This window comes from Lithobates pipiens, unplaced genomic scaffold (assembly GCF_037356315.1).
Source record: "Lithobates pipiens isolate NorthernLeopardFrog02 unplaced genomic scaffold, aLitPip1_a1.2 Scaffold_8, whole genome shotgun sequence".
Lineage (NCBI taxonomy): Eukaryota > Metazoa > Chordata > Amphibia > Anura > Ranidae > Lithobates > Lithobates pipiens.
Window position 1 is genome coordinate 42862008 of NW_027507903.1, and position 26394 is coordinate 42888401.

A 26394-nucleotide genomic window follows, 5' to 3' on the forward strand; every position below is an offset into this window, starting at 1 on the left:
CGGGAAAACATTATTGACTCTTTATTGTGAGTTGGCTGGGCTAGAGGTGACCCAGCTGTTTTCCAGATGGCAGACAGATATACCAGCCCTTGCTGGGGATGATTGGGAGGAGGGGATCCAGCAATACCTTCCTCTCATGGTCTCAGCGAGGGATAGGTTCACCCAACTCAAATTTATCCACAGAGTATATTATACTCCAGAACGTCTGGCCAGAATCTACCCCACATGCAGCCCACTCTGCCCTAAGTGCAATACAGCAATAGGTTCATATATACATGTCACGTGGTCCTGCCAGCACATTCAGACTTTTTAGGATGGAGTACTCAAGAACATCAACTCAATAAGCAAGCTACATGTCCCACGAGACCCAATCCCTCTACTCCTAGGTATAGTTGACACACTTGAAACCACACAATCCAAGAAACTGTTTGTGTTTTACACAGCCTTCTATGCCAGAAAGGCGATACTTATGAAGTGGAAGGATCCTACTCCCCCAACAGTGCAGCAATGGTGATCCCTAGTAGACACAGCTCTTCCTCTATATAAAATAACATACGCAGGATGCAACTGTCCCAAAAAATGTGATAAATATGGGCGGCATGGGTAGCAAAATGGAGCCTGAGTCTGGACTAGGTCTGCGGTCAGGCATCGAACAATCATAATCCAGCGAAATACTGAAATTACGACCACCTCCCCCCCAACTAATCTCTACTAAAATTCTCTTTTTCTGTTAAATGAATGGGATTAATGCTTAAATAAGGTGATCACCGATCAATAACCATGGTACTGCTAGGCACACCTTGGTGGGCCCTTGTGTACTGAAATGTCACTCTAGAATACAAGGATAAGATGTCTAAGATAATAAATATATACTGCATATGTGTTACGCTGAGAACGTTCCACTGTATTTGTTGTTTTATTTGTTTTTCTTTTCAGATTTAATTTAGTCTACTAAAATGTTTTAGTCATTTTAGTCGACTAAAATGTTTTAGTCATTTTAGTCGACTAAATTAACAATGGTGAGTTGTAGCTAGCAACAGGCTCACTAGCATGCCATGGTCCTAAGGCCACATAAGGTTCTATCGGTTCAGTTCCAGACAGAGAGAATTATTTGGGTGGCCGTTGGATAGTGCTTAATATCTTCTCTATTGAGGGCGGTGTTCATTAAGTGAAGGAACGTCACTCTCTACCTCTGGCGTTAATAACCTACTTTATAATGAGGGATGAACAGCACTGCACATGTTTGGATATTCATCTCTATTTAAGAACACTTTTTTTTTTATATTCGATCTTATTAAATATTTTTCAAAGGTTATGCTCAGAAAGCACATAGCCTGGGACAACATGATCCCATATATTATTGCATTAATAGAACAGAAATATGGCAATCCTTTACAACAGTTCTTACAAGCTAACAATAAAATAAATATGAATATGCATTACCACCTGTTAATCCTAATCATCTATACTGTGCTAGCCAATGTTTCCCATGGACATAAGAACTGCCCAAAAAAACTTGAAAAAAGAGAAAATAGTCTAGAAAAGAAGGGAAAAAAAAAAAAGAAAAACCACACACATATCTAGGGAGCTTTTATCTGATCAAGGAAAATCTTTCTGCACCGCCATTTTAAGTCAAGACAAAGCAATTTATGAACACTTACTAAAATCTGTAAGGACACGTAACACTGCATGGGAGTTATTGTGGGTCTTTGGTGTTTTAAAAAAAGTTTTTTTTGTTTGTTGAGAGGGTAATATTTATTTATGACAGGTTTGCAGTGTCATCGGACTTGAAATTCTCTGCCATAAGTGCTGATGGTCAATAGGGAATGTAACTGTTGATTGGATGCCCTTTAGCACTACAAATTACATCTCAAGCACTAATCCAGTCAAATGTATTAGTTGAGTTATTGATCCAGGTAATTAATCCACTTGCCTCTGATAAAGTCAAGAATACTTTATTGCCATTTTTGTATAAATAGGAAGATACCCCAGTGGGGCTTTGTTATGGCTATTGGAGTTTACAGTGCCAGAACAGTATTTGAACAGGTTGAATTTGATGGCCTTTAGACTTTTTTTTTTTTATCGGCGTTAATCTATTATTTTCATACTATTGTCTACGATAGGTCAATCAAAGCTTTTCCATTGTAGATAAAAGTAGACCTCTGCTTTTTATTACAGTACTTCTCATTCTTACATGGAGTCAGGCATATTATTTCCAGGTTTTTATTAATATCTGGCAAATATTCATTTGAAGAGGCAAGAGATTAGGTTTGTGGTTGGCAACCAGCATAATCAATTTGTCCCCCTTCCGTTTCACCTGCCTGCGACACCTTGGGATTTTACCAAAGTATTTGCTTCAGTTTTGACTTTGCTTCGCGCTCAGGGAAATCATATTGTGGGGTACCTGGACAATCCTCTGCTGAAGAACTACTCTTCCCTGTCCCTGACGGCCAACATATGCCTGATGGTACAAATTCTGCAGAGCTTTGGGTGGACTTTCAGTCTGAGGAAGTAATTGCTGGTCCCATCTCATAGATTAGAGTATCTAGGCCTGACCCTAAACACGGCCTTGTCCCTTCATCCATAAGCCAGAAGAATCCCTTGATTTGTGCCTGCATAGGCAGGTATTGGGTCTCATAGTTACCTCCTTCGAGGCTTTGCTATACACTCTTTTACTTCAGACCATTGCAGATCAGTAATCTGACAGTGTAAGACAATAAGACTCAGTCATTTGACTGCCCCATGCATCTGTCCCCCAGGCTATACTCTTCTTATTGTGGATTTCTGTACTCCTCAATCATGAAAAAAAACCTTTCTTCTCAATTGTGAAATGTTCTCACAACAAATGCCAGCCTGTGAGGCTGATGTGCAGTCCTAGTACACTCTGTAAGTGCTTGGGATGTGATTATTGAAAGAAGCTTGCCTTCCAATCAACATTCTGGGATTCAGGGTGATTCAGTTGATTCCTCAATACTGCACTCCTCTTCTGCTAGGACAATTGATGAGAATCTAGTTGGACAATGCCATGGCTGTGGCTTTTATAAATCATCAAGGAGGCAGCAGGAGTTGTGGCACTCTAAATGAAGGAGATTTGATTGTCTTGTAGGCAGAACTTCATGTTCCAGCCCTGTCCACCATTTACAGCTCAGGCATGGAAAAACCTTGTCAGAGTCTGGATCCAGGGGAATGGGCCCCACTATCTTGAGGTATTTCAAGGCTTTTACCACAGTTTAGGGACAGGGAATGTTGATCTACTGGTGTCCAGGTTCAACATCAAACTAGACAAGTTTATACACCAGGTTCAAGGACCCTTGGGCCTTCACAGTGGATGCTCTGATGACTCTGTTGGACTATTTGTAGACCTACTGGATGATCCAGACCTTCTGTTCCAAGTGCCAGTGTTCTACCCAGATTCTCTGTCACTCACTTGAATGGCTTTGCTGTTGAAGCCATGGTCCTGAGGGACAGGTCGTCTTTGGGATTCTGTCATCCCTTCCCTAATAAAGGCTAGGAAGTCTACTTCTTGTAAAGTCTACCATCACACCTTGAAGTTTTATTTTGCTTGGTGTGAAGCAAGAAACTTTCATTCTAGAAGGACTTTGTTGGATATATTCTGTCTTTCCTCCAGTCTGATCTGGATCAACATCTGGCCTTGAGTACCATCACTGGGCAAGTCTTGACTTTTCTGTTTAAAAAAAAAAAAACCTCTGGCCTTTCGTTCTCTAGTTAAGACCTTTGTTCAGGATGTAGCTCAGCTCTCTCCTTTAGTTTAATCTCCTGTGCCCCCATTAGACATCAATCTGGTATTCTCTGTTCTACAAAAGCTGCCTTTCTAACCTATTAAGTATATTCCCCTGTCCAACCTTACATGTAAGGTGGCTTTTCTTGTTGCTATCACATCTGTGAGATGAGTCTATGAATTAGTGGTCTTATGCTGTAAGGAGCCCTTCTTATGCCCTGTACAAACGGTCGGACATTCCGACCACAAAATCCGGATTTTTTCTGACGTATTTTGTCCGAAACTTGTGTTGCATACACACGGTCGGACAAAGTTGTCGGAAAATCTGATCGTTCAGAACGTTATGACATTTGTTCGTTACGACGGGACTACGTTGAGGCAATAGCTTTGGTCTCATAATTTGAGCTGAGTATGCATGGCACTTTGTCCGATCGGAATTCTCTACAAATGATTGGAAAAAGTCTGATTGGATTTTTTGGTCGGAACTTCAAGGTTGCCTCTGTATTCAACATTTTTCAGGACCTTCTTACCTTATGACCTACCCAAAAGCATTCTAAGGAAATTTCCCTGCACTGTCTGGAGTGCATGCTGTGAGCGTTTACCTCTCAGCTACTGCTCCCTTTTTGTAAATTGGTTTCTCTGCTTTTGCTCCCTGAGGGCTTTTGCAAGGGTCTCTCTGCATCTCACTCCACCATTATTGGGTGGGTCAGACAAGTTATCATAAGAGCATGTAGTCTGAAAGATAGGGCCCCCCCTTTCCTGTTGAGGCGCAATCTGTACTAGAGCTGTTAGCACTTCATGGGCTCAGATTTGCAAAGCTTCTCCCTGGGCTTCTGTTCACAGGTTTATTAAGTTCTACCAGGTGGATGTTCAGGGCTCTTTAGATGCCAGTTATGGGTGTAAGGTACAAGGTTCTACAAGCTGCTCTGAGTCTTTCGAGCTTTCTTGATTCGTGTATTTTGTGTGGACCTGTTAGCATTGTTTGCTGTTTTGCCCACCACTCAGTTGGACTGCTTTTGGATGTTATACTCTTAATGATTTGAAGAAGCCTGTGTCCTGTAATGTACGATGAGCACACAGCAACTTTTTTTGAGTGTCCAATATCTTGAAGGTAGTTGCAAATAACCCAGATGTAATGATTTAAAGCTGATCTCCAACTTTACTGTGAGTGCACCTATTGGCATGTGAAGCTTGGCCCAAACAAATTTATTTAAAGGGACAGTAAAGTTGGAGATCAACTTTAACCACTTTCAGACCGGACCATTTTGCTGGTAAATGACCAGAGGTCTTTTTACACTTTGGCACTGCGCTGCTTTAACTGGTAATTGCGCGGTCATGCAATGTTGTACCCAAACAAAATTTGCGTCCTTTTCTTCCCACAAATAGAGCTTTCTTTTGATGGTATTTGATTGCCTCTGCGTATTTTATTTTTTGCGATATAAACGTAAAAAGACCGCAAATTTTGAAAAAAAATGATATTTTCTACTTTTTGTTATTAGAAAAATCCAATAAACTCAATTTTAGTCATACATTTAGGCCAAAATGTATTCAGCCACATGTCTTTGGTAAAAAAAAAGTCAATAATTGTATATTTATTGGTTTGCGCAAAAGTTGTCACATCTACAAACTAAGGTACGTTTTCTGGAATTTACGCAGCTTTTAGTTTACGACTGCCTATCTCATTTCTTGAGGTGCTAAAATGACAGGGCAGTACAAAACCCCCCCAAATGACCCCATTTTGGAAAGTAGACCCCCTAAGGAAATTGATAAGAGGCATGTTGAGCCCATTGAATATTTTATTTTTTTGCCTCAAGCGATTGAATAATGACAAAAAAAAAATTTTTTTTTTTTTTTTACACAAAGTTGTCACTAAATGATATATTGCTCACACATGCTATGGGCGTATGTGAAATGACACCCCAAAATAAATTCTGCTGCTTCTCCTGAGTACGGGGATACCACATATGTGGGACTTTTTGGGAGCCTAGCCGCGTACAGGGCCCCGAAAACCAAGCACCGCCTTCAGGCTTTCTAAGGGCGTAAATTTTTGATTTCACGCCTCACTACCTATTACAGTTTTGAAGGCCATAAAATGCCAAGATGGCACAAAACCCCCACAAATGACCCCATTTTAGAAAGTAGACACCCCAAGCTATTTGCTGAGAGGCATGTTGAGTCCATGGAATATTTTATATTTTGCCACAAGTTGCGGGAAAATTACAAACTTTTTTTTTTTTTTTTTTTTTTTCACAAAGTTGTCACTAAATGATATATTGCTCATGCATGCCATGGGCATATGTGAAATGACACCCCAAAATAAATTCTGCTGCTTCTCCTGAGTACGGGGATACCACATATGTGGGACTTTTTGGGAGCCTAGCCGCGTACGGGGCCCCGAAAACCAAGCACCGCCTTCAGGCTTTCTAAGGGCGTAATTTTTTGAGTTCACTTCTCACTACCTATTACAGTTTTGAAGGCCATAAAATGCCAAGATGGCACAAAACCCCCACAAATGACCCCATTTTAGAAAGTAGACACCCCAAGCTATTTGCTGAGAGGCATGTTGAGTCCATGGAATATTTTATATTTTGCCACAAGTTGCGGGAAAATTACAAACTTTTTTTTTTTTTCACAAAGTTGTCACTAAATGATATATTGCTCACGCATGCCATGGGCATATGTGAAATGACACCCCAAAATAAATTCTGCTGCTTCTCCTGAGTACGGGGATACCACATATGTGGGACTTTTTGGGAGCCTAGCCGCGTACGGGGCCCCAAAAACCAAGCACCGCCTTCAGGCTTTCTAAGGGCGTTACAGTTTTGAAGGCCATAAAATGCCAAGATGGCACAAACCCCCCCCCCCCCAAATGACCCCATTTTAGAAAGTAGACACCCCTAAATTTAGGGGTACACTAGTGAGACTAGGTAATAAATGGCGGGTGCCCTGAAACTATAAAAAAATAACTAACCAACCAGCGTCACCTGTAACAGTTATATGGTGATCACTGGTGAAAGGGTTAACTAGGGGGCAATCAGGGGGCTTTATGCGGTAGTATATGGGGGTCCCTGGCGCTATAAAAAGCTGCGGCGAACCTAAATACCTACCTGCCTAACTAGCGTCACCTGTGACACTAATACAGCGATCAGAAAAACGATCGCTTATTAGGCTGGGTTCACACTGGAGCGATGCGGGAACGCCACGAATGCGCGGCGGGTTCCCGCATCGCATGCCTCCCGGCGGCAGTTCACACTGCCCTATGCGAACTGCTGGGAGTGTCAGTGAAATGTTAATGACACCCCCAGATCAGTTCGCATATCGCAGTGCGATCTGCAAACTTGGATCGCATGGTGTGAACACCCATGCGATCCGATTCTGCTGCGGACCAAAAAAAGGGTCCCGTGCGAGTTTGCGGCGGGTGCGGCGGGTGCGACACGAATTCAGCCATACTATCTGTATAGCTGAACTCGAATCGCACAGAGATCGGATGTGATTTGCACTGCAGTGCGGTGCGAATCACATCCGTTCTCATAAACCGCTGCAATGTGAACCCAGCCTTAGTGACACTGGCGACGGGGGGTGATCACGGGGTTAAACCTTTATTGGGGGGGTTAGGGGGGTACCTTAGAACTAAAGGGGGCTAACCCTAACTGCCCTAACAGTTATTAGTCACAAATGACACCTGCCGGGTGATCAGGGGGTTAAACCTTTATTAGGTAATAAATGGCGGGTGCCCTGAAACTATAAAAAAATAACTAACCAACCAGCGTCACCTGTAACAGTTATATGGTGATCACTGGTGAAAGGGTTAACTAGGGGGCAATCAGGGGGCTTTATGCGGTAGTATATGGGGGTCCCTAGCGCTATAAAAAGCTGCGGCGAACCTAAATACCTACCTGCCTAACTAGCGTCACCTGTGACACTAATACGGCGATCAGAAAAATGATCGCTTATTAGGCTGGGTTCACACTGGAGCGATGCGGAAACGCCGCGAATCCGCGGCGGGTTCCCGCATCGCATGCCTCCCGGCGGCAGTTCACACTGCCCTATGCGAACTGCTGGGAGTGTCAGTGAAATGTTACTGACACCCCCAGATCAGTTCGCATATCGCAGTGCGATCTGCAAACTCGGATCGCATGGTGTGAACACCCATGCGATCCGATTCTGCTGCGGGCCAAAAAAAGGGTCCCGTGCGAATTTGCGGCGGGTGCGGCGGGTGTGGCGGGTGCGGCGGGTGCGGCGAATGGCTGAACTCGAATCGCACAGAGATCGGATGTGATTTGCACTGCAGTGCGGTGCGAATCACATTCGTTCTCATAAACCGCTGCAATGTGAACCCAGCCTTAGTGACACTGGCGACGGGGGGTGATCACGGGGTTAAACCTTTATTGGGGGGGTTAGGGGGGTACATTAGAACTAAAGGGGGCTAACCCTAACTGCCCTAACAGTTATTACAGTCACAAATGACACCAATGCAAAAAAAAAAAAATAAAAAAAAAAAAATGACATTGGTGTCACTGTGACTGGGGGGCAGGGGTAATTGGGGGGGTGATCGGGGGGTAAAGGGGGGGTGTGAGTGTGCCTGGCATGTTCTACTGTGTGTGGGATGTGTTGGTGCAACTCACTGATCCGCTCTCCTCTGTGTCGGAACGAAAAATACCGACACGGAGGAGAGAATACATCACTTCCTCTCCTGTGTTTACATTACAGGAGAGGAAGTGATGTCACCGGGGATTTCCATTCGTCGGGAGCGATCGCGAGGGGGTGGCCATGAATGAATGGCCGTCCCCTCGTCCGGGATCGCTCCCGAACGAAAACCGACCGCCGCAGGCACCGGGCGGGGGCCCGATCGGGCCCCCGACCCGCGGGAGGCAAAGGACGTACATGTATGTGCTTATGCCTGCCCGTGCCATTCTGCCGACGTACATCGGCGTGCGGCGGTCGGCAAGTGGTTAAAGGGTAAGTTTACCTACACAGAAAATATGTAAGGTGAACTTACACTGGATCCCCTAACCCAACCCCCCCCTCCCCCCAGCCCACCAGTCCCGCTGTACCGGAGCCCTGCGATCCCCCGCTGTCAGGCACACGGACGTCACTTTACCAGTCCCCTGATTTGAAATCCTCCAGGCTTTCTCCTCTCCTCGAGCACTGACAGGATTGGCTAGGCAAACTCTGATTGGTCAGTGCCGTCCATGTGACGGTGTTGACCAATTAGAACGCCTCCTATCCATACACACTAAGAGGTACAGATAGGAGATTAAGCCGCTGGGATAACAAGCCCTGGACTGGTGACGCGGCATCCCGGTGTCTGACAGCTTTGGCATTGGCATTACGGGACATTGGTACAGCGGGACTGGGGAGGAGGTCCAGTGTAAGTTCACCTTACAGATTTTCTGTAAAGCTGAACTTAGACTATAAAGTGTTTGTAAAAGGAAACAAACCCCCCCCCCCCACCTCCCCCCCAAAAAAAAACATGTTATTCTTTTCATGGTGTTGCAGCTCCAATCCTCCTTCTCTCAGGTCCCCCACCTCTTTCACCTTGCCGAATACCCTCATAGCAGGCCGCTTGCTATGGGGGCAATCGTGCGTGCTCGCTCCCGACATATCTCTCTGTATCCATATGACACAGAGAGCATGGCTTCGCCCCACCCCCCTCTCCCTCCTCACTGACAGTAGCTGCAGCCAATGGCTCCTGCTGCTGCGTCGGGAGGGGGGGGGCGCTAAAGGGGGCTGGAGCCCCGAGTGGGCGCCCAAAAAGCCTGGGGTCTCGGGCATTCACAAACCTATTATTATTAGGCCGAGTGGGGACCGATCTGACTCGGAGTGAGGCCGAGTGACATAGCAGGTCCCGCCTTCTGGAGCCTGCAGCGCCTATGATGGACGTCCCACTGGTCCAATGCCGGGACCACGGCACATGTAATGTCCATCATAGTCGCTGCAGGCTCCAGGAGGCGAGAATTGCAATGCGGCCGTGCCGAGCACTATGAGATAGGTGCTCGGGCGGGCAGCTCTCCTCTCCTGTCCTCCCTGTCTCTGCCTGCTTGCTGTCTACTGGGATGGGCACGCTGCACACTACGGCTGAGCTGCAGGAGGAGGTCATGGTCACCTGAAGTCTGACATGTGGTTAGGTAGGTCAGTGCATGTCAGTGTGGGTCAGGTAGGTCAGTTTGCTTCAGGCAGGTCAGTGTGTGTCAGGTAGGTCAGTGTAATGGTCAGTGTGCATCTGGTAGGTCAGTGTACGTCAGGTAGTTCAGTCTGCGTCAGGTAGGTCAGTGTAATAATCAGTGTGGGTCAGGTAGGTCAGTTCATTGATGGGCACTGGTAATCCAGGCAGAAAGCATGGGGCTCAGACTTCGGGCTGAAGCCCCTGGTCTTTTTCCCACCTAGCAACGCCCCTGGTAGTTCCCTACTTATTTAATACTGAAGGCTGCTATATGTCATGTTTTCTATTTTAGTTTTATTCATATTAATGCTGATTTCCTCAAGTACAGCAGATGTCATAGCTCATCTTCGTATTAATCAAAAATGTAAATGTCCATAGATTTAAATTCACATGTTTTATGCGAAATGTTCTCCTTCTGAACCTTTGGGACTGGATTTCTGCAGCTGCCATGTTATTTTGTGATTCCAACATCCTAGTCTAATATGCCAAGTGTGTTCAGTTTTTTTCATCTGCGTTCTGTATCCACCAGGTGGCAGGCTTGTATATAATTATATTCCTTGTACCATAATTTTAGAACTATAAATTGTGATGACCTGCAGGTATCATTCTGTAGGTATAGTCCAGACTTAAAGGGAGAAAGATGCCACTCTAGACAGAAGTTCTATGAAACACGCGCCCTGTTAGGGCAAACAGGTGCAGGCTCTGAAATGGATGAATGAGCAAGAAAAATCCTGGATGGCCGCACACTGATGCAACACCTTTATTGTGAAATATAAAATCCAAAACAGTCCATGCTATGCAGAGGTAGAGGCACTCATACGTTTCACACTGTAGGTCGGTGCTTAATCATAGCTAGTGTAACATTGTTTGACTGTGCATATAAATACGGTTAAGTGGGCAATCAAAAGAATTTTCATCAAGACCACCCCTCCTGCACAGTCAAATCAAAACAAGGAACACATGAAGGGGAACTCTGAAGCAGGTGCAGGCATGTAAGGCACCTTATCAAGGAATAATAGAAAGAATATCCTGCGCTACCCAGACCACAAAAAACGATAGGAAAAAACTAGTTGCAGCAAACACCGGGTTGGTCAAACCATAACCAAAAATAGAAATGCAAGTAGAATCAATAGTGGTAAATCTACAGTAAAAGTGCTAAAAGATTAAATATGTAACTCCAATGCAATTTACAAAAGTGACAATGCAAACACATAGTTATTATAAACAATATAAAGTGCTAGGTGCTGACAAAATAAATGTAAACTCCAATAAACAAATAATGTAAGAAAAAATAAACGAGTGAATAATATCCTATATAGGATACATAGAAATAAAGTGCTGGTGCCAAAAGTGAAATTCAGATACACAAAGTCCTCAGGTGTGTAGTAATGAGCAAAGTGAAAAAACTTAGGGGGCTACTCCAACTAGCACTCTGTGCAAATACAGTAATGTGACAGCAGTTTGGTGACTTTTTCTTCAGTACAAATACACCTCTATGTGCAATGGCCCCTTACCTTACCGCTGTAAGGTAACAGCATGTACATGGAAATCCAAGATCCTGTAATAGGTCCCACTAAGGGCTTCTCCTCTGTGCAAGTCACCAGTGATTAATGAAAATATAAAAACTAGAGTAAAAAACACAACACACTATGAGCGGCGAGCTTGCAACGTGACGTCACTTCCAGTGCCTATCTGTTCCAACGCGTATCATCATAGTCAGGTGACTTCATCAGGGAATATAGATTAGAAACATCACATGTGATCCACTCTAAATCTCCCAATTTTAACAAAAATTGTTTGGTGTCCTGGAAGAAGCCCGGTAAATCCATCACTAATGGCTGCAATTCTTAGTCTATCCATTAACCTAAACGCTCATTTAATGAGCCTCTTACGGCCACAATGGGTCTGCCTGTGAGGGTATTTAACCCATTATGTACTTTCGGAAGGTGATGGCATACTGGCATTACTGGGAACTCGGGGATGAATATTTCTCTCTCCTTGGGTGTAAAACCAACAATAGACCAACAATTGTAGCCATTAGTGATGGATTAACCGGGCTTCCTCTGGGATACAAAACAACTTTTGTTAAAATTGGGAGATTTAGAGTGGAAAAGTGATTACAGTTGGATCACATGTGATGTTCCTAATCTCTATTCCTCCATCCCACATACCTTTTAGGCTTGCAGGCAGTTTCATATTTTTTAGGTAGATAGGATGGTTTTCACTTGCAACAGGAGTTTATTTTGATGAGTCTGAAGTATTTATTTACACATAATTTCTTTGTGTTCGGGGAACCATTACCTCCAGAAGTGCAGGACCTCCATGGGGGCCAAGTTCTCACCGTCCCTGGCCAATCTATACATGGGATGGTGGGAAAAGTTCCGCATTTATGGACCTGATAGTCCCTGCCAAAGAGACACTGTATTTTACTGCAGATATATTGATGACCTCCTCTTTGTTGTTTCTGGACAGCACATCAGTCTTGATGTATGGTTGCATTACATGAATGACAACCAATTAAATCTAAGATTTACTGGACACCACGATATGGTGTCCATTGAGTTTTTAGATGTGGTGTGGTGAGGACGGTGATAGAATCACTTCCAATTTATACAGGAAACATACTGCAGGGAATACCCTGTTAAGGGCTGATTCTAGTCATCCAGGACACACTATAAAAAGTATTCCAGTAGGCCAATTTCTCAGGCTGAAACATGTGTGCAGCAAAGATGTGGACTTCAAACAGGAAGCCATTCATATGGCCTCCAGGTTTGAGGCAAGAGGGTATCCCAAGTCCGTCATCAATAGGGCATTCAATATCGCTAATAAAATTCCTTGATGTAAATTATTAACAGATAAACCCTCTTTGAAGGGTAAACCTAAAAATGGGGATTTTGATCAGTCTACTTGCATCCCGTTTTTCTACACCATACAGTGCAGAATTTAACAAAATAAAGAAGGTTATCATTACATCAATACTGTCAAGTGATCCCGTTTATGCTCAGATATTTTCCAATGGGATTCAGACTGTCTCTAGGAGGGCACCCTCACTTGGCAGATGGCTATCACCCAATCTTTACACAAGCACAACAGGACTTACACATTGGCTACACTTTAAGGGTACATTTAAATGCGGTATTAACAGTTGTGCATATTGTTCTTTTATTAAAGGGGGTGACACAGTCCTTTCAGTTACAACAGGGAAATCATACAAAATCTCGTCCTTCATTAATTGCAACACGCGCTTCTTAGTGTACATTATTACATGCACATTACGCCCCATTCAATATGTGGGAAGGATGACACGTAGGTTGAGGGATCGTCTCTACGACCACCTCCATGATATTGAGAAAAATCTTTCCACCAATGTGGCCTGTCATTGGAATGACCATCACCACAAAGATGTGTCCAGTTTGGTCATCCAGGGTATGGAAAAAATAGTTAAGCCACCCAGAGGTGGCGATAAATTCAGAATATTGTTTAAACAAGAAGTTTACTGGATCTTCAATTTAAATACTAGAAAAGCAGCAGGCCTTAATTTTGAGTGAGACACGTTTTTAGGGTAACTTAGTATGGCTATAGGTCCCTTTTTTATATTGTTATTTATACATCTAATTCACGGTGATGGAAAACATGTCATGTAGCATGATGACCACTCATTTAAATTGACCTCACCCTTTTGTCTTCTTTTTTTTCCTTCTTTTCCTCTTGAAATTCATGTCACAAATTATTAATTATTAATTGATATGATTGATATGGCTAACAATACTATGGATTTTTTCTACTGATTGATCTATTTATTTGATTCTTCCTCTTGTGTCTCATATAGATTAGTGTATATATCAATAATTACATGTAAAATTATACATTTATACTTTCCATGAGGTTACTGTTTTTTTCTTTCTGAACTAACAAAGGGTCTTTCTCATTTTAATTCACAAGTCTATCGGAGGCCCCCCACAAGCGAGGGGGTTCATGCGTTAAATACAGTATGTTCATAGCAATTCTCCGTTGTTTTTCTTGTGAACATGTCATTGGAACATTTATACATTTTTGTTTTATCTGTGATTTATATTCTGTACATCAATTAATTTATGATCTGGGTATTGTTTTATATATTGTTACATTGAAACATACAAAATCTTTCATTTAATTTTATTTAATGTGATTTGGTATAATATTGGTTTAAATCTTCACTTATTTCATTATGAAAGCATTATTTTACTTATGGTCTTGTTTCATATGGGATGTTCTCTGAAGGGGATGCAGATTGTGGATGGTTTCCTTGATAAGGTGCCTTACATGCCTGCGCCTGTTTCGGAGTTCTCCTCCATGTTTCTTGTTTTGACTTGATTGTGCAAGGGGGGTCGTCTTGATGAAAAGCCTTTTGATTGGCCATTTAACCCTATTTATATGCACAAACAGTGTTACACTAGCTATGATTAAGCACCGACCTACGGTGTGAAACGCATTAGTTATTGCCTCTACCTCTGTATAGCATGGACTGACTGTTTTGGGTTTTATATTGCATAATAAAGGTGTTGTATCCGTGTGCGTCCGTCCAGGATTTTTCTTGCTCTTTGATCATTCTGTAGGTATAAGCATTTTTTTGATACCTAAATCTATTGACTCCTTTGTTTCAAATTACATGGTTAGTGTACTTGTGTAAGTAGACAAAGGGCAAAGTGCAGTACCCTACAGCAACCAATGAGCAGCCAATGAGCAATCACTTGAGCAATCATTGTTCATTGTGTCAGCTGCTTAAATTTGATTGGTTGCTATGGATTAATGCACTTTGCAAATCATCCCCGCTATTACAGTGCCTTAAATAAGGCTTTAAATGTGTAAAGGATAAATCACTATTGGATTTCTGTCCCTGGCAAGCAAGCTTTCTAAAATGATAAATTGACCGCCGCCTACCGTAAGAAACCCAGGAGCTATTTTTCAATAGATCATCTAAGGTTACTTGATCATTTTGTTTTGTGGATTTTATTTGTAATGAAAAGTAACAATTATTTGTGGCTGTTTTTTCATTTTAGTCTACTGGTATGCATCTATCAGAGCCAAAGATAACACAACCAGTGCTTTTAATGAAGATTAAGCCACCAAAACCAATTACAGGTAACATGATTTCATTAATGATGTGTTTTAACATGTCACATTACTGTAGTTGACAATTTCACCTTGCACCTTTCACCTTCCCGTCAGGATATTGCATGCATGGAGTTTATATGTTCTTCCCCTGTATACAGTTGTAAAGATGAACATATGAGACATAGATCGCCAGTCCACAATACAACAGTTAAAATCTAAATCTATGTTTATATTGCTTTTAAAGTGGAACTTTTCCCATAACCGTTTGATAACAATTAATGTTGTCAAACATTCTACAATAATAATTATTCTACCAAAACTAGTGCGTACTGAAAAAGGCCTCCAGCATTGCTCCTGCATCTTCCTGCTGTAGGCTGCCATTTTGTTGAAACCCAGGGTAGTCACTTTCTTATTGGAAACTCTCCCCTCTCCTTGGTTTCAAAAATTATATTTTACTTTCTTCAAATAAATACAGTATCTCACAAAAGTGAGTACACCCCTCACATTTTTGTAAATATTTCATTATATCTTTTCATGTGACAACAAGGAAGAAATTACACTTTGCTACAATGTAAAATAGTGAGTGTACAGCTTGTATATTTGCTGTCCCCTTAACCACTTGCTTACTGGGCACTTAAACCCCCCTCAGTCCCAGACCAATTTTCAGCTTTCAGGGCTGATGCACTTTGAATGACAATTGCGCGGGCATACAACACTGTACCCAAATGAAATTTTTATCATTTTTTTCCCACAAATAGAGCTTTCTTTTGGTGGTATTTAGTTACAGCTCGGAGTTTTATTTTTTGCTAAACAAACAAAAAAAAGATGCAAAAAAAAAAAAAAAAAATCATGTTTTAATAGTTTGTTATAAAATTTTGCAAACGGGTCATTTTTCTCCTTCATTGAAGTGCGCTGATTAGGCGGCACTGATAGGCTGCATTGGTGGGCACTGATGGGCTGCATTGGTGGGCACTGATAGGCTGCATTGGTGGGCACTGATAGGCTGCACTGGTGGGCACTGATAGGCATAGTTAAGGCGGCACTAATAGGCACAGATAAGGCGGCACCGATGGGCACAGATAAGGCGGCACTGATGGGCAAAGATGGGCACAGATAAGATGGCACGGATGGGTGGCACGGATGGGTGGCACGGATGGGTGGCACGGATAAGTGGCACGGATGGGTGGCACGGGTGGGCACTGATAGGTACCACTGATAGATGGGACTGATGGGCACTGATAGGTGGCACTGATAGGTGGCTCTGATAGGTGGCACTGCTGGGCACTGATGGGCGGCACTGCTGGGCACTGATGGGCGGCACTGCTGGGCACTGATGGGCGGCACTGGGGTGCAGCACCTTTGAGGCAGATTGTGGGCACTGTGGGTGGCACTGTGGGTGGCACTGTTGGTGGCACTGCTGGAGGCATTGTGGGTGGCACTGTGGGTGGCACTATGGGCACTGCTGGGTGGCACTGATGGGGGGCACTTACTTTTATTCAGGATGGCACTGCGGTGGGCAGGTGGGCACTGGCAGGGGGCAGGTGGTCGCTTGTATTGCTGGCCGTGATCGGGACTGATGTCCCGATCACGGCCGCCGGTGATCGGCATTTTTTTTTTCTCCTCGCGCTGTCAGCGTGACTAGGAATAATAGCCGATTACCGGCTCCGTTCTATCACATGATCAGCTGTCATTGGCTGACAGCTGATCACGTGATAAGGGGTCGGGATCGACCCCTTGCACGGATCGGTGATCAGGCGAGTCTCATGGACTCGCCGATCACAGAGCGCGCCGCGCGCGCCCCTCAGGGGGCGCGCAGGCCGCTCGTACACGGGACGACGTCAATAGACGTAGGCCCGAAAAAGTAGATCCGCGCTAATGCTGTCATTTGGCAATAGCGCGGATCCCAAGTGGTTAAAATAACTCAACACACATCCATTAATGTCTAAACCGTTGGCATTGGATTTGATTGAAAGCAGCGGAAGCCAATGGCTGTGCTGCTATCAATCTATCCAATCAAGAGCCAGAACCCCGTGCAGAGAGGGACAGCGTGTCTCCATGACAGGTGTGGGAATTACGGGGCTCAGGTAAGTAAAACAGGGGGGGGGGGGGCTGGGTGGATTGGTGACTTCCAGAAGTTTTTCACCTTAGTGCATTAAGGTGAAAAAACATGAGGGTTTGCAACACCTTTTAATAAATCACTGGAACCAGATGGCTTGCACACGAGGGTACTTAGGGTACTCCATCAAATAGTTACCAGACCATTGTTCCTAATTGTTACTGGCAGTTTACTGACTGGAATGGCACCAGCTGATTGGAGAAAAGCCAATGTAGAACCAATATTTAAAAAGGTCTCAAAATACACCCCTGGGAATTACAGACCAGTTAGCCTAACATCAATAGTATGCAAGCTCTTGGAGGGGATGATTAGGGACTATATACAAGATTTTAGGAAATTATGGATTGAAAACTGGCTACAAGGGCAAGTTCAGAGGGTGGTGATAAATGGGGAGTACTCAAAATGGTCAGGGGTGGGTAGTGGGGTCCCCCATGGTTCTGTGCTGGGACCAATCCTATTTAATTTGTTCACAAACGACCTGGAGGATGCGGTAAACAGTTCAATCTCTGTATTTGCAGATGACACTAAGCTAAACAGGGCAATAACTTCTTTGCAGGATGTGGAAGCCTTGCAAAAAGATCTGAACAAATGAATGGGGTGGGCAACTACATGGCAAATGAAGTTTAATATAGAAAAATGTTAAATAATGCATTTAGGTGGCATAAATATGAATGCAATCTATACACTGGGGGGAGAACTTCTGGGGGAATTTAGGATGGAAAAGGACCTGGGGGTCCTATTAGATGATAGGCTCAGCAATGGCATGCAATACCAAGCTGCTGCTAACAAAGCAAACAGAATATTGGCATGCATTAAAAAGGGGATCAACTCCAGAGATAAAAAGATATTTCTCCCACTCTACAAGACTCTGGTCCGGCCGCACCTGGAGTATTCTGTCCAGTTCTGGGCACCAGTCCTCAGGATGGATGTATTGGAAATGGAGCGAGTACAGAGAAGGGCAACAAAGCTAATAAAGGGTCTGGAGGATATTAGTTATGAGGAAAGGTTGCGAGCACTGAACTTATTTTCTGTGGAGAAGAGACGCTTGGGAGGGGATATGATTTCAATTTACAAATACCGTGACTGGTGACCCCACAATAGGAATACAACTTTTTTACGTAAGACAGTTTAACAAGACACGTGGCCACTCATTAAAATGAGAAGAAACCTACTACACTAATCTCATCCAAACCCCCGTCAACTCTTTTCTACCCTTAATTCACCCCGTCTACCAACTTGCTTACTACCCAGGAGATTGCCAATCATTTCGAAAATAAAATCAACACAATTGGTGAGGAGATATCCAGCGCCCAGCTTTTACCCCAAACCAGCACACCAGGTCCAACACCACAATACTTTCCCACTTCAGCCCTGTTACTACTGAGGAAGTTGCCAAACTCTTTTCTATGGTCCACCTTACCACCTGTCCCCTGAACCCTGTCCCCTCACAATTACTGTGACCACCTTCCTGCTCAATCCCAAACTCTCTAACCCACATCTTCAGCCTCTTGCTCTCCTCCGGCACCTATCCCTCCCCACACAAACATGCACTGATTGCTAAAACCTGGACCTTTCTGTCAGTGGCGTACTAACTAGGGGGCGGGGGGTGCGGACCGCCCCAGGTGCCACACATTAGGGGGGTGTCAGGCAGCTCCCCTGTATGAAACAGTGAGAGTGGGACAGGCTTGGTAGTGCAGCCGATGTGACATGCTGAGCAGGGAGACCTCAGGCAGACTGACCCATTGTCACAAGGCTCTCACTCTCTGTTTAATTATAACAGCCCAGTGAGTGAGTACAATTTCCCCCCCCCTCCCCTCCACAGAGATGGAAGAGTCTGCCTTAGCTCTGCCCCCTCTCTCCCCTGCGTGTCCCATCCATGCTCCGTGCAGCCCGTGTGCTGAGCTGCTCTGAAAGGAATGTGGGGGAGGGAACATTTAAACAGTGTGAGCAAGAACATCCAAGTAAGTTATCAGCACTGTCCCTGTGCCCAGACTCTGCCCTCTCTCTCCCAAATCTCATTCACTCCCCCTCTTTCCTCTGTTGTCCTCCAGTATCTTTCCATCATGTCCCCATCATGTTCCTTTACCAGGGTTTACACTAGTGTGTTCATAGACATTGCATGTGATTCGCACTGAATTGCTGTGCAAATCACATGCAATGTCTGTGCGATGCAAATTCAGCCATACAAACTGTATGGCTGAAATTACATTTGCACCAAAATGGTGAGCAGGGCTGGTGCAAGGATCGTTAACACCCTAGGCAAAACCTAATTTTGCCCCCCCCCCGGCTGCGCCCATGACTCCACCTTACCCTGCCCTTGCTACACATGACCTATCTGACCCCTACACTGACCCCTTGACACATAAACTAATCCACCTGACTCCTACTTCCTGCACTACTCACATCTCACTGACCCCTACACTGACCTACCTGATAATTACACCGACCTACCTGGCACCTACACTAACCCACCTGACACCTACACTGCCAATTACACTGACACTGACCATCACGCTGACACCTACACTGACCATCACGCTGACACCTACACTGACCATCACGCTGACACCTACACTGACCATCACGCTGACACCTACCCTGACAATCACACTGACACCTACCCTGACAATCACACTGACACCTACCCTGACAATCACACTGACACCTACCCTGACAATCACACTGACACCTACCCTGACACCTACCCTGACACCTACCCTGACACCTACCCTGACACCTACCCTGACACCTACCCTGACACCTACCCTGACACATACACTGACACATACCCTGACAATCACATACACTGACACCTACCCTGACACCTACCCTGACACCTACCCTGACACCTACCCTGACACCTACCCTGACACCTACCCTGACACATACCCTGACAACACATACCCTGACAACACATACACTGTCACATACCCTGACAACACATACACTGACACATACCCTGACAACACATACACTGACACATACCCTGACAACACATACACTGACACATACCCTGACAACACATACACTGACACATACCCTGACAACACATACACTGTCACGTACCCTGACAACACATACACTGTCACGTACCCTGACAACACATACACTGACACATACCCTGACAACACATACACTGACACATACCCTGACAACACATACACTGACACATACCCTGACAACACATACACTGTCGCATACCCTGACAACACATACACTGACACATACCCTGACAACACATACACTGACACATACCCTGACAACACATACACTGTCGCATACCCTGACAACACATACACTGACACATACCCTGACAACACATACCCTGACAACACATACCCTGACAACACATACCCTGACAACACATACCCTGACACATACCCTGACAACACATACCCTGACAACACATACCCTGACAACACATACCCTGACACATACCCTGACACATACCCTGACAACACATACCCTGACAACACATACCCTGACAACACATACCCTGACAACACATACCCTGACAACACATACCCTGACAACACATACCCTGACAACACATACCCTGACAACACATACCCTGACAACACATACCCTGACAACACATACACTGACAACACATACACTGACAACACATTACACTGACAACACATTACACTGACTCTGACACATCACCCTGAAAACACATACACTGAAAACACATTACACTGAAAACACATTACACTGACACATACCCTGACTCTGACACATCACCCTGACACATCACCCTGACACATCACCCTGACACATCACCCTGACACATCACCCTGACACATCACCCTGACACATCACCCTGACACATCACCCTGACACATCACCCTGACACATCACCCTGACACATCACCCTGACACATACCTTGAAAACACATACCCTGAAAACACATACCCTGACACATACCCTGACTCTGACACATCACACTGACACATACACTGACACATACACTGACACATACACTGACACATACACTGACACGTACACTGACACATACACTGACACATACACTGACACATACACTGACACATACACTGACACATACACTGACACATACACTGACACATACACTGACACATACACTGACACATACACATACACTGACACATACACTGACACTGACACATACCCTGACAACACATACCCTGACAACACATACCCTGACAACACATACCCTGACAACACATACCCTGACAACACATACCCTGACAACACATACCCTGACAACACATACACTGACAACACATACACTGACAACACATTACACTGACTCTGACACATCACCCTGAAAACACATACACTGAAAACACATTACACTGAAAACACATTACACTGACACATACCCTGACTCTGACACATCACCCTGACACATCACCCTGACACATCACCCTGACACATCACCCTGACACATCACCCTGACACATCACCCTGACACATCACCCTGACACATCACCCTGACACATCACCCTGACACATACCTTGAAAACACATACCCTGAAAACACATACCCTGACACATACCCTGACACGTACACTGACACGTACACTGACACGTACACTGACACGTACACTGACACGTACACTGACACATACACTGACACATACACATACACTGACACATACACTGACACATACACTGACACATACACTGACACATACACTGACACATACACATACACTGACACATACACTGACACTGACACATACACTGACACATACACTGACACTGACACATACAATGGCACTGACACATGCACCGACACATGCACCGACACATGCACCGACACTGACACATACACTGACCATCACACTGACGCATACACTGATCATCACACTGACGCATACACTGATCATCACACTGACCCATCGCACTGACCCATCGCACTGACCCTCACACTGACGCATACAATGACGCATACACTGACCCATCGCACTGACACATCGCACTGACCCTCACTTTGACCCTCACACTGACCCATCGCACTGACCCATCGCACTGACCCATCGCACTGACGCATCGCACTGACGCATCGCACTGACGCATACACTGACCCATCACACTGACCCATCACACTGACGCATACACTGACGCATACACTGACCCATCACACTGACGCATACACTGACCCATCACACTGACGCATACACTGACCCATCACACTGACGCACACACTGACCCATCACACTGACGCATACACTGACGCATACACTGACCCATCACACTGACACATACCGTGACACTGACACATCACACTGACGCATACACTGACCCACACACTGACCCATCACACTGACACATACCGTGACACTGACACATCACACTGACACATACCGTGACACTGACACATCACACTGACACATACCGTGACACTGACACATCACACTGACACATACCGTGACATTGACACATCACACTGACACATACCGTGACACTGACACATACACATACCATGACACATCACACTGACACATACACTGGCACTGACACATACACTGACACATGCACTGACACATACACTGACGCATCACACTGACACATACACATACCCTGACACATACACTGGCACTGACACATACACTGACACATACACTGGCATGACACATACGCTGGCATGACACATACACTGGCATGACACATACACTGACACATACACTGACACATACAATGATGCATACAATGACACATACACTGACCCATCACACTGACACATCGCACTGACACATCGTACTGACCCTCACACTGACGCATACACTGACCCATCACACTGACACATCGCACTGACCCTCACACTGACGCATACACTGACCCATCACACTGACACATCGCACTGACCATCGCACTGACCATCGCACTGACCATCGCACTGACCATCGCACTGACGCATCGCACTGACGCATACACTGACACATACCGTGACACTGACACATACACATACCATGACACATCACACTGACACATACACTGGCACTGACACATACACTGACACATACACTGACACCTACACTGACGCATACACTGACGCATACACTGACACATACACTGACACATACACTGACGCATCACACTGACACATACACTGGCACTGACACATACACTGACACATACACTGACACATACACTGACACATACAATGGCACTGACACATACACTGACACACATCACACTGACACACATCACACTGACCTACCTGACTCCTACTTCCTGCATTACTCACACACAAACCCCCTCCATACAGCTCAATGGATCCATCCTCCTCCTTACCTCTGCTCTTTGATGCTGCCTTCAGCGACCATCATCCGGGCCTCTCCGACTACTCCGCACTGGGTGTGCAGAATTCCACACCCACTCCGCCGGGGAACACAGAACACCCACTCCGCCGGGGCCACGCCAGCGCCGTGCACCCGCTCCGCCTCCATCATATCCCCGCCGGGACCAGGCCAGCGCCGTCCACCCCGCTCCACGATGTCCCCGCCGGGCAGGAGGTCAGCTGACCAACCTCTCAATGCTCCCATCTCCGCCGAGCCCTGCCCCTCCGCTGCACTCACACAGACACACAGCGCCGCTCCAGAGGGAGAGGCTGGAGCAAAGGAGTCCCGGAGCGGCGCTGTGAGATAAACATATGTGAGCACGGTGGGGCGCTCAGCGGGAAACATGGGGGATTGGTGGCGCCGGCGGCCCACTACAGGGGGGGGGGCGAGAGATCAGAAGAGGAGCCCACACTGGACAGAGGCCATGGTTGCGCCCTAGGTGGTAGTGCGCCCTAGGCGGCTGCCTACTTCGCCTAGTGGTAGCGCCGGCCCTGATGGTGAGGGACCCTTTTTTTGGTCTGCACTGGAATTGGATTGGATGGGTGTTCACACCTATGCAATCCAATTCTTGCACCATTTCACAGTTCTCACTGCGATTTGCAAACCGATCTGGGGATGTCATTAATTTTACATTGACACCCGTAGCAGCTTGCAAAGGGCAGTGTGAACAGCCAACAAGCAACATGCAATGCAGGAATCCGCACTGGAATCTCACCGATTCCTGCATCGCATCGCATATATGTGAACCAGGACTCCGGTGGGTTCACACTGATGCGCTGTGGTTCAGTTGCCTCAATTTTCACTACAGTCCCACAGACTTCTATTAGGTTACACATTTTTGCACCATTTTCTGAAAGCGCACCAAATGTCCTCTATACTGAATCTTTCAGAAAACACAGTAAAATTACACAAGCTAATAGACGTCTGTGGGACTGCAGCTAAAAATGAGGATTATATGCAGAAAAACTGCATATACCCCAACACTGCGACAAACTCCAAGACACCAGTGTGAACCCAAAGGCTTCAGGGGGTTGTGTAATGTAAAGGGGTCCTAAAGTGCAGGGGGTTGTGTAATGTAAAGGGGTCCTGAGGTACAGGGGGTTGTGTAATGTAAAGGGGTCCTGAAGTGCAGGGGGTTGTGTAATGTAAAGGGGTCCTGAGGTGCAGGGGGTTGTGTAATGTAAAGGGGTCCTGAGGTGCACAGTGCTGTGTAATGTAAAGGGGTCCAGGAGGTGCAGAGGGTTTTGTAATGTAAAGGTGTCCTGAGGTGCACAGTGCTGTGTAATGTAAAGGGGTCTAGAGGTGTAGGGTGCTGTGTAATGTAAAGGGGTCTAGAGGTGCAGGGTGCTGTGTAATGTAAAGGGGTCTAGAGGTGCAGGGTGCTGTGTAATGTAAAGGGGCCCTGAGGTTCAGGGGGTTGTGTAATGTAAATGGGTCCAGAGGTGCAGGGTGCTGTGTAATGTAAAGGGGTCCAAAGGTACATAGGGTTTTTTAATGTAAAGGTGTCCTGAGGTGCACAGTGCTGTGTAATGTAAAGGGGTCCGGAGGTGCAGGGGGCTGTGTAATGTAAAGGGGTCCACAGGTGCAGGGGGTTGTGTAATGCAAAGGGGACCAGAGGTGCAGAGGGTTTTGTAATGTAAAGGTGTCCTGAGGTGCAGGGTGTTGTGTAATGTAAAGGGGTCTAGAGGTGCAGGGTGCTGTGCAATGTAAAGGGGCCCTGAGGTTCAGGGGGTTGTGTAATGTAAATGGGTCCAGAGGTGCAGGGTGCTGTGTAATGTAAAGGAGTCCAGGAGGTGCAGAGGGTTTTGTAATGTAAAGGTGTCCTGAGGTGCAGGGTGTTGTGTAATGTAAAGGGGTCTAGAGGTGCAGGGTGCTGTGTAATGTAAAGGGGCCCTGAGGTTCAGGGGGTTGTGTAATGTAAATGGGTGCAGGGTGCTGTGTGATGTAAAGGAGTCCAAAGGTGCATAGGGTTTTGTAATGTAAAGGTGTCCTGAGGTGCACAGTGCTGTGCAATGTAAAGGGGTCCAGAGGTGCAGGGGGATGTGTAATGTAAAGGGGTCCACAGCTGCAGGGGGTTGTGTAATGTAAAGGGGTCCAGAGGTGCAGGGTGTTTTGTAATGTAAAGGTGTCCTGAGGTGCACAGTGCTGTGTAATGTAAAGGGGTCCAAAGGTGCAGAGGGTTTTGTAATGTAAAGGTGTCCTGAGGTGCAGGGTGTTGTGTAATGTAAAGGGGTCCAGAGGTGCAGGGGGCTGTGTAATGTAAAGGGGTCCACAGGTGCAGGGGGTTGTGTAATGTAAAGGGGTCCAGAGGTGCAGGGGGTTGTGTAATGTAAAGGGGTCCAGAGGTGCAGAGGGTTTTGTAATGTAAAGGGGCCCGGGGGTTGTGTAATGTAAATGGGTCCAGAGGTGCAGGGTGCTGTGTAATTGAAAGGGGTCCAAAGGTGCAGAGGGTTTTGTAATGTAAAGGGGTCCAGAGGTGCAGACTGTTTTGTAATGTAAAGGTGTCCTGAGGTGCAGGGTGTTATGTAATGTAAAGGGGTATAGAGGTGCAGGATGCTGTGTAAAGTAAAGGGGCCCTGAGGTTCAGGGGGTTATGCAATGTAAAGAGATCTAGAGGTACAGGGGGTTGTGTAATGTAAAGGGGTCTAGAGGTTCACCAGTTTTGTAATGTAAAGGGGTCCAGAGGTGTGTAATGTAAAGGGATCCAGAGCTGCGGGGGGCTGTGCAATGTAAAGGAGTCCAGTTGTGGAGAGGGGGTACAAAGTAGTGACAAAGAGATATTGGGGGATGCAGAGGTATGCAGGGGACACAGTGCAGTGTTTTTACATTTGAAAGTGAGGGGGGGTGCCAGATATAGGAGTCGCCCCGGGTGCCGAATGCTCTAGGTACGCCCCTGCTTTCTGTTGCTTTTGACCCAGTTACCAACCCACTCAACAAACTCCACTCCCTTGG

General features: G+C 45.6%; 1 protein-coding gene across 2 annotated transcripts in view; it reads left to right on the forward strand.

Moving 5' to 3' along the window:
• WDR93 (WD repeat domain 93) overlaps window positions 1-26394 on the forward strand; it is a 173244-nt gene that overhangs the window by 47360 nt on the left and 99490 nt on the right. For both annotated transcript variants that reach the window (XM_077473983.1, XM_077473984.1), the window contains exon 7: window positions 14942-15023. In XM_077473983.1, the coding sequence (XP_077330109.1) occupies window positions 14942-15023 (82 nt within the window). The remainder of the gene's footprint in view (window positions 1-14941; window positions 15024-26394) is intronic.